Source organism: Mesoplodon densirostris, chromosome 8 (assembly GCF_025265405.1).
Source record: "Mesoplodon densirostris isolate mMesDen1 chromosome 8, mMesDen1 primary haplotype, whole genome shotgun sequence".
Taxonomy (NCBI): domain Eukaryota; kingdom Metazoa; phylum Chordata; class Mammalia; order Artiodactyla; family Ziphiidae; genus Mesoplodon; species Mesoplodon densirostris.
Window position 1 is genome coordinate 38,432,832 of NC_082668.1, and position 14,271 is coordinate 38,447,102.

Below are 14,271 nucleotides of genomic sequence, written 5' to 3' on the forward strand. Positions count from 1 at the left end.
GGTAAGCTGGGACAAAGTGAGAGTTGCATGGACTTATATATACAACCAATAGATAGCTAGTGGGAAGCAGCCACATAGCACAGGGAGATCAGCTCAGTGCTTTGTGACCACCTAGATGGGTGGGATAGGGACGATGGGAGGGAGATGCAAGAGGGAAGAGATATGGGGATATATGTATATGTATAGCTGATTCACTTTGCTATAAAGCAGAAACTAACACACCATTGTAAAGCAATTATACTCCAATAAAGGTGTTAAAAAAAAAGAAAAGATAAGAACCCTACAAGACTTACCAAACCCCTGCTCCTTTGGGTTTGAATTCACCAATTCAGCATTAGCCAGGAAACCTCAAAGCAGTCCACCTGCAGACACTCATAAAGGCAAGAGTCCCCAGTCCCACCACTCTTCCTCTGTCTGCACCCTGCCTTGGCCTCCCCTTGTGGCCCCTCAAGGTGTGCTGTGTACCTCCTCCAGGACCTGTGAGTAATACACTTTCCTATTTCAATTCCCTTGTGGTCTTTTGTTGAACCTCACCATCCAACACGCTGGGACTCTACTTAAATGATAATTTAACAAAGTCACAACCACTTCCTTTAAACATTTCTTGTAGTGCAGGTATGCTTGTGATTACGTTTTTCAGCGTTTGAAATTCTTTACATCATCTTTATTTTTGAATGGCACTTTCACTGGTTATAGGATTCTAGGATTAAGTTTTTCCTTCTCTTCCATTATTTTAAAGAATGTTGCTCCATTGTCCCCTCAATTGAATGGATTACACTGAGAAATCTCCTGTCTTCCTTATTTTCTCTGTATAGTAGTCTCCCCTTATCGACAGGAAACATGTTTTAAGACACCCAGCGGATGCCTAAAATCATGGATAGTACCAAACTCTGTATATTCCAGGTTTTTTCCTATACATACCTATGATAAATTTAAATTTATAAATTAGGCACAATAAGAGATTAATAACTAATAATAAAATAGAACAATTATAACAATATACTGTAATAAAAGTTATGTGAATATGAGCTCTTTCTCTCTCTTTCTCTCTCTCTCAAAATATCTCATTGTACTGTACTCACCCTACTTCTTGTGATGACATGCGATGATAGATTGCCTACGCAATAAGATGAAGTGAGTTGAATGCCATAGGCACCGTGACATAGCATTTGGCTACCACTGATCTTCTGACGATACAATGTCAATGGTTGGGGATCCAGGCAGGATGAAGCAGGACAATGTGAGATTTCATCACAATACTCAGAAAAGCATGCAATCTAAAACTTATGAATTTTTATTTATGGAATTTTCTATCTAACATTTTGGGACCACTATTGACCACAGATAAGAAGAAAAAACATACATACATATCTTATTTCACTGTCTACTTTAAAAATTTTCTCCTTATCACTACTTTTGAACAATTTAATGATTATGATGTGCCTTCATTCTTTTCCTGTCTCTAGTCCTTGGAGCATTTTTAAGATTCTTGGATCTGCGGCATTATAGTTTTCAATAAAAATGAGAGTTTTTTCCATCATTATTTTCTCAAACACTTTTCTTTGCCCCCACCTTCTCTCCAATTCCAGATATATTATACTTCTTAGAGTTATTCCACTAGTTACTGGTGCTTTGTTCAGTATATAATTCTTTTTTATGTTTCATTTTTTAATAACCATTTTACTAGTAATTTACATACCATAAAATTCATTCTTTTAAACTGCACAGTAGTTTTTAGTACATTCACAAAGTTGTGCAACCATCACCACTATCTAATTCCAGAATATTTTCATCACCCCAAAAAGAAACTTCATGTCCACTAGCAGTCATTCCCCATTCCACCCAGCCCCAGACCCTGCCAACCATTAGTGTAATTTCTGTCTCCATGGATTTGCCAATTATGGACATTTCACATAAATGGAATCATACAGTATTTGGCCTTTATATCCGGCTTCCTTCACTTAGCATTAACGTTTTCAAGAATCATTTATGTTGTAGCATTTATCAGTATTTCATTTCTTTTTATTGTTGAATAATCCATTGTATGGAGGTAATATTTTTGTTTATTCTTTCATCAGTTGATGGACATTTGGATTGTTTCCAATTTTTGGCCATTATGAATAATTCTGCTATGAACATTTGTGTACAAGTTTTTGTGTGAACATATGTTTTTATTTCTCTTGGGTGTATACCTAGGAATAGAATTGCTGGTCTGTGGTAACTATGTTTAAACTTCTGATTAAATGCCAGGCTGTTTTCCAAAGCAGCTGCACCATTTTACATTTCCACCAGCAGTGTATGATCGTTCTAACTTCTCTTCATCCTCACTAAAACTTGTTATCATCTGCCTCTTCTATTATAGCTATCCTAGTGGATGTAAAATGGTATCCCTCTGTGGTTTTTTATTTAAATTTTCCTGATAGTTAATGATGCTAAGCATCTTTGTCTATCTTCTTTGAAAAAATGTCTATTCAGATCCTTTGTCCATTTTAAAAATTGGGTTGTCTTTTTATTACGTTGTAGTAGTTCTTTTTATAGTCTGATCCCAGCCTTTATTAGATATGTAATTTGCAAATATTCTGTGGATTGTCTTTTCACTTTATTGAGGTGTCCTTTTAAGTACAGAAGTTTTCATTTTGATGAAGTCTAATCTTAATTCTTCTTTTGTCCTTTTCTTTTTTTTTTTTTAGTGTCACACCTAAAATTCATGACCTTAACCCAAGACCACAAAATTTACTCCTGTATTTTTCCTAAGGGTTTTATAGTTTTATCTCTATACAAATGGCAAAAGTTACATGTAAAATTTTTTTAATTCCTCAATAAAATCTACCAAAATCTAGAGTACGCATCATAACTAATGATGAAATATTGGAAACTTTCCCCTGAGATTGGGAATGGATTGGGAATGAGAAAGAACGTTCACTAACAACACTTCTATTGAATATTGTACTGAAGGCTTTAGCCAGTTCAACAAAGCAAGAAAAGCAAATAAAATACATAAATAAAATGTATAAGGATTAGAAAAAAACAAAAAAATCCTCATTATTTTCAAATGACATGATTATGTACCTATAAAATCCAAAATGATACAGAGGTAATTAGAATTAACAAGTGAGTTTAGCAAGTTTACTTTATACATGATCATCACAAAACAATCTATTGCATTTTCTATATACCACAAATAAGCAATTTGGAAATTTAAATTTTAAAATGTTACTATTTCTAACAGCAAGAGAAACATCAAATACCTAGGAATAAATCTAATGAAAGATGTGCAAAACCTTTACACAGAAATCTATAAAATTGTATTAAGAGAAATTAAATAAGGTCTTAAAAATGGAGAAATATACCACATGAATGGATTGGAACAATTAATAATGTAATTTATCAGAACTCCCCAAAATGATACATACTTTCAATGTAATACCAACCAAAATTCCAGGAGATGCCTGAGGGAAATTGACAAGCTGATTCTACAGTCCATATGAAAAATAAAAGAGCCAAAGATAACCAAGAAAATTCTGAAGAAGAGAAGTGGGAGCCCACATTCTCTGATATCAAAACATTATAAAACTATAGCAATGAAGACAGTACAGTAATATTGCCAGGACAGACATAGACTAATGGAACTGAATAGAGATTCCATAAAGAGACACACACACATACATGGGTGCTTCATTGTTCACAAGGGTGGCACTGTGGAGTCATGGACAAAGGACAGTCTTTAAAATAAATGGACTGGGTCAACTGATTATCCATGCTGGGAAAAGATGGAATTGGGCCTATACCTTATGCTATACACAAAAATCAATTTTAGGGGACTTGTAAATTTAAATGTGAAAAGTAAAAAAGAAAGCTACTAGCAGGTAATATAAGAGAATATCTTCATGAACATCCAGGGCAAAGATGTCTTAACACTAACCATAAAGGGAAAAAAACGAACTTGGACTAAATTAGGGATCTATACATCAAAAGACATTAGCAACACACATGACAAACACAGGGTTAAGATTCTTAAGTAAATGCCTCTTAAAAATAAATAATGAAAGATACAAATTTACCACCCCACCCAAAAATGATCAGAAAACAAAGACAATCTCTATGAGATTATTTATAGTCAATGAACATACTAACATGTGTTCAATCTCACTAGAGAATAAAGATAAAGAGAAATAAGATTTTTAACCTACTAGATTGGCAAAGATGAAAATTAAAAAAAATTAAATTTAGTATTAACCAAGATTTCAGCACTTTCATAAACTTATGGTAGGAAATTAAATTGGACAAGTTTTCCAGAGACTATATGGCAATGTATCACAAAATCCCTAAAAAATATATCTATTCTTTGACCAATTATTCCACTTCTAGAAATTCATCCTAAAGACTTTGGGATATGGAAATTTTGCAAAAGTGGATTTTCATTACTGCAATGCTTATATAACAAGAAGTTAGGAAAGAAAAGTCTAGCAATAGGAGATGGGTTAAATATGTCATGATAATCCATATAGAAAGACACTATGTCATAATTATAAATAATGATTTGGATCAAGGATAACCACCTAAGATGTCCACAGGGGCAAGATGTAACATAAATCAGTAAAGAGGCTCTTTGGCAAACTGGATAGCACATGCACCTTTTGAAGAGGGCAACTCAAATCAATTGATGCCAAGTAAGAACTGGGGGAGGGTCTAGTGTTGTCAGTATACCTAATATTTTAAAAGAAGTAGAAAATTGAAGTTTTTATGTGAAATCTCCTCATGTTTAAAAGTTGTCTATTGTTTAGAATTTTTTGAAAAAATTCAGTGACCAAATAAAATATGTCATTTATGGACAGATTCAATTCAAAGGCTGAGAGCTCCAGTGTACGTATATATATTATTGACATAAAAAGATCTCCATGATGTATTGTTTTTATTGTTGTAAAAACCCTGTTACAAAGCAGTTTATATAATATGATCTCATTTTTTGTTAAAAATGAAAGCACATTTATATGTATTAAGAAATGCTAAACAGGGTCTAAGAGGTATAAATCTAAATGTAATAGTGGGAGATTTTTACTTTTTATATATTTTTCTATTTTCACATTTTTATATTGATCATTAATATTTTATTATAAGAAAATAGGATGAAGTTTTTTTATTTGTGGTTGTAAAATAAAGAGTTAACAATTTAGTTTAGAGTTTTGAGAATTAAATTAAACATCAAAATCATTGAATAAATACTCTTGCACAAAATTTGGACAGACCAGGATTCAAAATCAGTTCTTCCACTTACTACATCAGTGGCCTTTGGCTTTCTCACCTACAAAATATCAGTGATAATACCTACAATCACCACCTCGAATTCCCTGGGTTATGTAAAAATTAATAAACAAAAATAGAATGAATATCTACCACCCTGCCTTCCTAGCATCGTCAAAAGCTAAGTGGAGACAAGGGGGTTTTTTCTACAGAAGTTCAAGTTTGGAAAAAAACCAGACACTTGTAGAATATAATAATGAAAAAAGGTTGTATGTTTGTTTTTGCTATTCCATCAGGAGGTAAGACCTCTTCCCTGGCAACTTCTCTACTCTCAGAATCTAAAGCTCCTCTCTGCCCCACACCTCAATCCCTACCTACGAAGGATACCCAGAGCAGTGGAGCAGAGAGTGGCTGACACCAGAAGGAGCATTAGATGAGGTGGAATCATATCATGTTCTCAAGAATATTTGGGTACTAGAGCCTAAGTGTGCGTGGAGCCACAGAACAAATGGAATAAACTAGAGAAGCCACTCTCAAGGATTGGATTTGACCCTCAAGTAAAGACATGAATAAATATTCTTTGAAAGTTTGCCACCCTTTAGCTTCTCTTCCCACCTCTCTGTAAAGACATGAATTTCTCCACGTGGTACTCAGGGAAGTGAAGAGGTCCACAGGTGAAACCAACCAACTGGCTAATGCAAGGAGGGTTTTGTTTCTGTCTATATCACCTCTTTTTCATCATAAGGGGCTTAGATATCTGCATTCCACTATTCCTTCCACTGTGAAGGGTAAGTATAATGGAGGGTAAAGACATTTTTTCAGGCTATTGTAGTACCACTGGAAACCTACCTTCAAATGAGCTCATGTGTCTTCCCAAGTGCCCAGTTTTAAACCTAGGGAGAAATATCATCATATCTGGTCCATGGAAATATCATACCCTGTAAGATATTTTTTATATAGTAACTCATTTTCATTCCTTTTTCAATTAATTCACAATAAAAGAGAACAATAAAAGTGTTGTTTCATATCTTTACTCTCTCAGTAATGTGCAACATAAACATAATAGTGTTAAGAAGTCAGAAATAACTTAACACAGTTGCTATAGAAGATGTTTATATTTGCAAAATTTCAACAATGATCTTCCCTAGGTTCCCCCAAATTAGCATATTTGTTAACCAAATTAATTAAGAAGCTTTTCAAAATAAAAGCAATGTTTTAAATAGATATATTTCATAACCATAGAACATTTAGTTCTGTTGGAGATAACAAACATATTACACTCAAGTACTTTCTGAAGATATTAGGGTAAAAATGATCTGGATGCAATTATAAATGTACCCTAATTAGTCATTTGCTTCTTTTGTGTGTATGTTTTTCTGCATGTGTTAAAATTATATCATAGATACTTTGTAATCGGTTAGTCCTTAAATCATCACAACGTTATCTGACTCACAGAATTTATATCAGCTCAAGGTGATGATATGATATTGTTTGAACAATGTCTTTAAATTTAAATTTAGTGCTCAATTAAATGCAATGAAAGTCAAGACCTCCTAGCTGCCCATGTATGTTAGAGTAAATGAATGCTAAGATTCCCAGTTAGGAAGAATGAGACCTTCCTATAAATCACAACCTTGAAATTTCATAACTGAATATCGTTGTCACATCAAAATCCTAATTTCAACAGAGTTTTCATGGTGTTTCAGAGTACCACATAAGTGGGTATAAATTCACTTATGATCAGCTTTTCCACTGAAAAGTAAACAACTACAGAAAACTTTCTAAAAATTGATTTTATTTAATAAATATTTTAAAGAGTTCACTAACTGAAGACTTTGCTGATCTTCCCAGAAATTCTGATCAGTTGTTTATCCTTCATTCACTTTTATTTCTACTGTGATTCTTAGGAATTTGTCTAATCTATAATCTATTAAAACATCTATGCATGATAAGTTTGGCTTCCTTCAATTATAAGCTGTGTTATGATCTCCAAATTAAATGATAAAGGTAGAGAAGTAAAATTAAACACAGCAACAGGTTATAGTTAAGTGCTCTTTAGAATTTCAGATTAACAAATTTGTCCCAAAATGATAAAGTAATAACTTACTAAATGAATAACACAACACAGAATAGATTTTAACAGCATCTCAATCTCTCTCTCCCGTCCTCACCTCTCAGTCTTTCTCTTTTGCTCCCTCTCTCTCTCCCTCTTTGTCTCTCTCTATATATATCTCTCTCTCTGTCTCTCGCTCACTCTCTCACACACACACACACATACACACACTTCCGCCCACATCCATACGTGAGTGTGTACACACATCTCAGAATTTTAAAACATGGCTACTAAAGGTTTTAACTTAGATAAATTAACTACGTTAAAATACTGACATTGTGAAAATATCTGTTTATGTCCAATACCCCAGAGAGGGCATCTTTTTGTGAACTTCTAAAAAGCTTAAAGAAAGAAAACCAGAAGGAAAAACCAGAGTCTTTGGCAGGAAGGCTGGGTGAAGGCGTGGCTGCCACTCAGGGTCACAGCTTCCCATTTTCCTCGCTGCTCTCCTTCTCCTCTATGGCCTCCAGGCTGCGCTTGTTCTTGGCCTCGGCACCACTGCTGGGGGCTTTACTAAGGCCACAAGACAAGCACGCCAGCTGGATCTGCTTCATGTTCTCTATAGCTTCATTCTTGGCATTCTTCAACAGATCTCCTTGGCCCTACAAACAGGCAGAAATAGACACCAAAGAAGAATGTTATGGGCCAGGCAGATCCTAAGTGACTTCACTCTATATCCTTCATGCTGTTGCCCAGGGAGGAAACAGACTCAGACCGGAGAGCCCACTTTTCCAACATCCTTTTCTTGCATTATTGTGGGTCTTTGCTCTTTAAGTCAAGGACCTCAACCTGAGCCTTCCTCATTGTCTCTGTAGTTGCTGGCAGCCTCTCGAGATTTCCTGTAGGAGGGAACACCATCTGGGGACTCTTCTCTGAACGTACCAAGGACAATCAGCCCTTCCATCACCAGGGTTCGAGACTACACACTGCTGTAACTCCTAACCCACCCAGCCCAGCATTCCTAGGCTTGGGAGATAACAAGGGAAGAAGCTCTTCCTCAAAGAACTGAAAATTAAATCAGCTTCTCAGTGTAAAAGAGCTTACAAAGCAAATCTCTGTAAAGTAAATCACACACCCTTATGCTTGGTAAGCTGGTTTGTAGTATATTGGGTCATCGCTGCAGCCTGCCTTTTGATAAGTTCCTATTTAACCATGGTCTTTTCTATTATCCTGGGGACAATGTTCCCATCTGGCTGATGGAGAGAGGCTCCAGAGGCTTATTATGTCAATCAAAACAAAAAAGCAAACGAGGATCGCAGGAAATCATCAGTTGTCAGTTATATCAGAGTCTGAGAAAGATCTTTTCCAATTATTTTTTTTCTTATATTAGGTCATTGTTATAATGATCAAGTGTATATGCTGACATTAGCCCAAGGGGCTGAAGGAGTAAGTGTGGGGAAGCCAGAACATGTTTCCGTTGTGTACAGACAAAGAGGAAGGAGCTCCGTCTCTCCCCTCCATTCTCACGACAATGCCTGAGAGTGTGACCTTGAAACTGGAGGTTACACGAGCTGCTGGAGAGTTCCTCTACAAAGCAGAGACTTCGAGAAAAGGTAAGTCACTTATTTTATGCAAGGTACTTCATCATACACTGTTTGATCTCTTTAATTTGATGAAAGCTTTTACCTTAGTGTGTATGAGAACACTAAAATTAAAAATGCATTGCATTAAAAATGCCTTGGAATATTTCTTTCTTCAAAATCTGTACAAGCACTTGCCAATTCTATCTTATGTCATAAAATCCTTCAAACAACAGCCTTTAAATATACGGGATGAATAAGTACAACTTTGCCTAGTACTTTTGTTAAGGTGAACTTACCCCCAAGTACTTCAATCATGGATTGGGATTTTAGAAGTAGACTTGGAAGTTGTATAGTTTAGCCTTCTCATGAGGAGAAAAGAAGCTGAGCCTGATGAGGTGACATGATTGACCCAAGGTCACAGCTGGTTAATGACTGAGCTGGGGCTTAAGCCCAGGTCTTCTGCCTCTCGGTTCAGTGCCCTGTTCCACACACCACGTTTATAATTTAGACTAAAACTAAAGACTAGAGAATGAACATTCTTTCAGATAGAGATAGACTTTCTAAGGGAAAAATATGCACGACACAAGCAGAACTTGGGGAGTATAGGCATAATGAGTCCCTTCTGGACGTTAAAAAAAGTCACATCCGGGCTTCCCAGGTGGCGCAGTGGTTGAGAGTCCAACTGCCGATGCAGGGGACGTGCGTTTGTGCCCCGGTCCGGGAAGATACCACATGCCACGGAGCGGCTGGGTCTGTGAGCCATGGCCGCTGAGCCTGAGCGTCCGGAGCCTGTACTCCGCAAAGGGAGAGGCCACAACAGTGAGAGGCCTGCGTACCGCAAAAAAAAAAAAAGTCACATCCACTTTGAAAAATGCAATTCTGAAGTGATAATGATAATAATACAGCATAGAAAGTGATCACTCTCCGCAGGCATTCTTCTTCATACTTTACAAATGTTCATTATTTGTCACAACATCCTGACAAAATAGGCTCTTTTCTTACTTTAAGTTTACAATGAAAACAGAGGCCTAGAGTGATCCTCCTTCCCATACTCACTCAGCTGCTAAGTGGTGGAGCTGGGGTTAAAATAAAGTCCAGCAGTTGGCTCCAGAATCTGTAGTCGTAACCACTACATGATATGGCATCCCTTCAAGGCAAACTGTGCACTCTCTACAAAGCACAGTAAAGCCTCCCAGTCATTGTCACCCATGGAAACAACATGGATAAAAACGCAATCATTAACCAGGTGGCACAGTCGGACAGAACTTAGAGATGGGATCTACAGAGTCAGGAAGATAAGATGCACCAAGATTCGTTGGCAGGGACAAAAGTCAGAGTATCTTAGTTTTGCTTTTAGCTCCAACAATTTCCCCCTGGGCTATTTTATCTCCTGTAAAAATGATGAAAATATTCTTCTGTCTTTCTCACAGTTTTAAAGATTACAAAAAATGTTGAAAAGCTATTTGTTGGAAATAAAAACAAAAATAAACAAATGGGACCTAATGAAACTTAAAAGCTTTTGCACAGCAAAGGAAACCATAAACAAGATGAAAAGACAACCCTCAGAATGGGAGAAAATATTTGCAAATGAAGCAACTGACAAAGGATTAATCTCCAAAATTTACAAGCAGCTCATGCAGCTCAATATCCAAAAAACAAACAACCCAATCCAAAAATGGGCAGAAGACCTAAATAGACATTTCTCCAAAGAAGATATACAGACTGCCAACAAACACATGAAAGAATGCTCAACATCATTAATCATTAGAGAAATGCAAATCAAAACTACAATGCGATATCATCTCACACTGGTCAGAATGGCCATCGTCAAAAAATCTACAAACAGTAAATGCTGGAGGGGGTGTGGAGAAAAGGGAACCCTCTTGCCCTGTTGGTGGGAATGTAAATTGATACAGCCACTATGGAGAATAGTATGGAGGTTCGTTTAAAAACTAAAAATAGAACTATCATACGACCCAGCAACCCCACTACTGGGTATATACCCTGAGAAAACCATAACTCAAAAAGAGTCATGTACCAAAATGTTCATTGCAGCTCTATTTACAATAGCCAGGACATGGAAGCAACCTCAGTGTCCATTGACAGATGAATGGATAAAGAAGATGTGGCACATATATACAATGGAATATTACTCAGCCATAAAAAATGAAATTGAGTTATTTGTAGTGAGGTGGATGGACCTAGAGTGTGTCATACACAGTGAAGTAAGTCAGAAAGAGAAAAACAAATACCATATGCTAACACATATATATGGAATCTAAAAAAATTTTTTTAAATGGTCATGAAGAACCTAGGGGCAAGATGGGAATAAAGACACAGACCTACTAGAGAATGGACTTGAGGATACAGGGAGGGGGAAGGGTAAGCTGGGACAAAGTGAGAGAGTGGTATGGACTTTATACACTACCAAATGTAAAACAGAGAGCTAGTGGGAAGCAGCCGCATAGCACAGGGAGATCAGCTCAGTGCTTTGTGACCACCTAGAGGGGTGGGATAGGGAGTGTGGGAGGGAGGGAGACGCAGGAGGGAAGAGGTATGGGGACATATGTATATGTATAACTGATTCACTTTATAACTTCTGTTATAAAGCAGAAACTAACACACCATTGTAAAGCAATTATACTCCAATAAAGATGTTTAAAAAAATAAAAAGAAAGAAAAGCTATTTGTGATTTAAATAATCACAAGTAAACTATGCTATACGGTGATATGAAAAGCAATTAACATACTCTATTACTAAAATAAATATCTTGATAGTGTGTATATTTTAATATAAATTTTACTAACTTGTTTAAAATGCATCTACAAGAGTCTGTTTTTACAGAGATATGTATATTGCTACTGCTTTTACAAACGCAAAGATTCCTTTTAAAATACTTTATTAATAAACAGATTATACCCACACTCATTTTCAGAGTATTACTTTTAAGTGCTCCCTTTTCTTTTAGTGTTAAAATTTTCATCAGGCATTTTTAAAGCATAAAAAAAGCAAAATTGGCATCTTCCCTAATTGCAAGAGAGGAGTAAAACATGCAAAAATATCAGGCTTGATACTACTAATGAATAATGTTCTCACGTCACTTTTCCTGCAGCAGGTTATAAAACATATCTAATTAATCAGCCAGAATGTCAGCTCATCGGTTCTGAGAGTTGGCATCCAGGCCTAAATGTCAGACTGTGTCAGTTCTGGTAAATAGAAGTCAGTCTCTCTAGAAAACAAAGGCCAATTGGAGAAGACAGTTTGTGCCAATGCACAAAAACAAAGGACATCATCTCCTGATAACCAGGAGACAACACGCCCTGGGTGCACGATACAGGCAGAAAAAAATTGGAAAAGAAGTTAAGCTATTAACTAACAGAAGAAGAAAAAATGAAAGACTAAATTATGAAGAGTTTCCACTGAAACACTGATGTAAAACTGTTGTTTTCAATATTTTTTTTAAGAAGGAGGCATAGAGGTCATCTTTCTGTTCTGTGGTTAAACTCCTTGAGTGTTCTCGATTAAGTTAGCAGAAGTAGAAAAGACTCATTCTAGGCAAAATTGTAGAGAGGGTGAAGTTTATTGTTAACAAACCCATCTTGGCATTCCTTTTCCGGGCTGACTTTTTCCCACCATGCTTGCAGTGATTTCTGCTGACCAACTAGCATCCCTCTCTCTACTCTGTTACACTTCCTCTCAAACTCCTCCTAACTAGCCAGCTTATACCACATCCCCTCCCTCAAAACGCCTCTGTCCTAGGTATCACTTCCCACAAGACACATTAGGTACTCAGATCAGCTAAGCCACTTAAAGGTTTTGGTGTGTAGTATGCATTTAAGGAGTAATATAACAGGGCATTTCTAAAGAATAGGCTCAGAAATTCTCCTCAAACAGAGGTCTTGGGAGAGAGGCAGAAAGGAGAGGAGCCCAAGAGAATTCATTTTACTTGGTGGTATATAAATTGTAACATCTCCTGGGAAAATAAATCTGGGATTGTTATGGCCTGGAATGTAAAATTAATGGACAAGTTGACCACTGAATACTCAACTTGAAAGAAATGTCAAGCTGTTGCCAACATTTCAATATACTAGCAATCTCATGGGAATTTTTAGTTTCTCTCCTCTGGTACTAGGGATGCTTCAGGGGGAAAAAAATGAGAAGGACTGCTTTAATCCAAAGAAAAGTTAAGAGTAATAGAAGGCATCTCAGGCAGACTTATGCTGATGGGACAACAGGACTATCAAAAGTATCAACAGCAATGACTACCAATTCAGCCTCCACAGTTATTTGACTTCCAAATGCCACAGTCCATGGAAATCCCAACACATTTAAAAAGTAACACTTGGAATCATAGAAAACCATAGAGAGATCATTACATAGATTTTTTTTTTTTTCGGTATGCGGGCCTCTCACTGTTGTGGCCTCTCCCATTGCGGAGCACAGGCTCCGGACGCGCAGGCTCAGTGGCCATGGCTCACGGGCCCAGCCGCTCCGCGGCACATGGGATCTTCCCGGACTGGGGCACGAACCCGTGTCCCCTGCATTGGCAGGCGGACTCTCAACCACTGTGCCACCACGGAAGCCCACTACAGAGATTTTTTAACCTAAAAATTAGTAATGATTAATGAATTTTTTTAAAAGGAGACATTAAGCATTCATAACCAAATCCTTCCAACGTCATTAAATTGCAATTAAAATAAATCATCTAGAAATCAAGAAATGTCTGATGCAATTAGATTGTAAATGGGACTGATATACTACCATACCACCACAATTTTTATTACTACTAATAAATTATTACTGACAATATAATGCTATCACAACACTAAACAGAGGCTAACACTTTGAACACTTAATATACTAAATGTAAACCAATTTGCACATATTATCTCATTATATCAAAATCGTAAAAGGGGCTAGAATTCTAAATGTGAGTTATCTATTAGTTATATATTTGTAAGTTATTTAATAACTATATTTTATAATCTATCAAAAGACATTTAGAATTTGTGTTATTCCTGTTCTTACTAAGAAATGAAGTTTCCTTCTATTGTTTGAAAATAGTTTTGGCTACAATCTGGCAGAGTAACTTACAAAAGACATTGACATCCATGGCTCTTAAAATACCCATTTTTCCCATGAACTGCCCTATCCCTTGTGATATTAGTGTATGAAAGAGTGGTCAAACATCATAACTAGTGTCCTTGTCACGTGTGAAGGAAATGTGTGGGTTGTCTCAGAGTACACCACAAATATTTAAAGCAGCTAATTGAGACTCTGGGAATGGAGAGGCCCTCACATATACACAACTACGCGTATAAACAAATGCAGCTCTGTCACCGGGCAGGCGTGTATGGGTATTTTTCAGCACACACTCAACGGCTGAGTGATTC

General features: G+C 36.6%; 1 protein-coding gene across 1 annotated transcript in view; it reads right to left on the reverse strand.

Moving 5' to 3' along the window:
* Positions 1 to 7,773: 7,773 nt before the first annotated feature.
* Positions 7,774 to 14,271, reverse strand: part of PLCL1 (phospholipase C like 1 (inactive)) — a 355,718-nt gene continuing 349,220 nt past the window's right edge. Inside the window, exon 6 of the mRNA XM_060106925.1 lies at positions 7,774 to 7,956. Coding sequence (XP_059962908.1) covers positions 7,774 to 7,956 — 183 coding nt within the window. The remainder of the gene's footprint in view (positions 7,957 to 14,271) is intronic.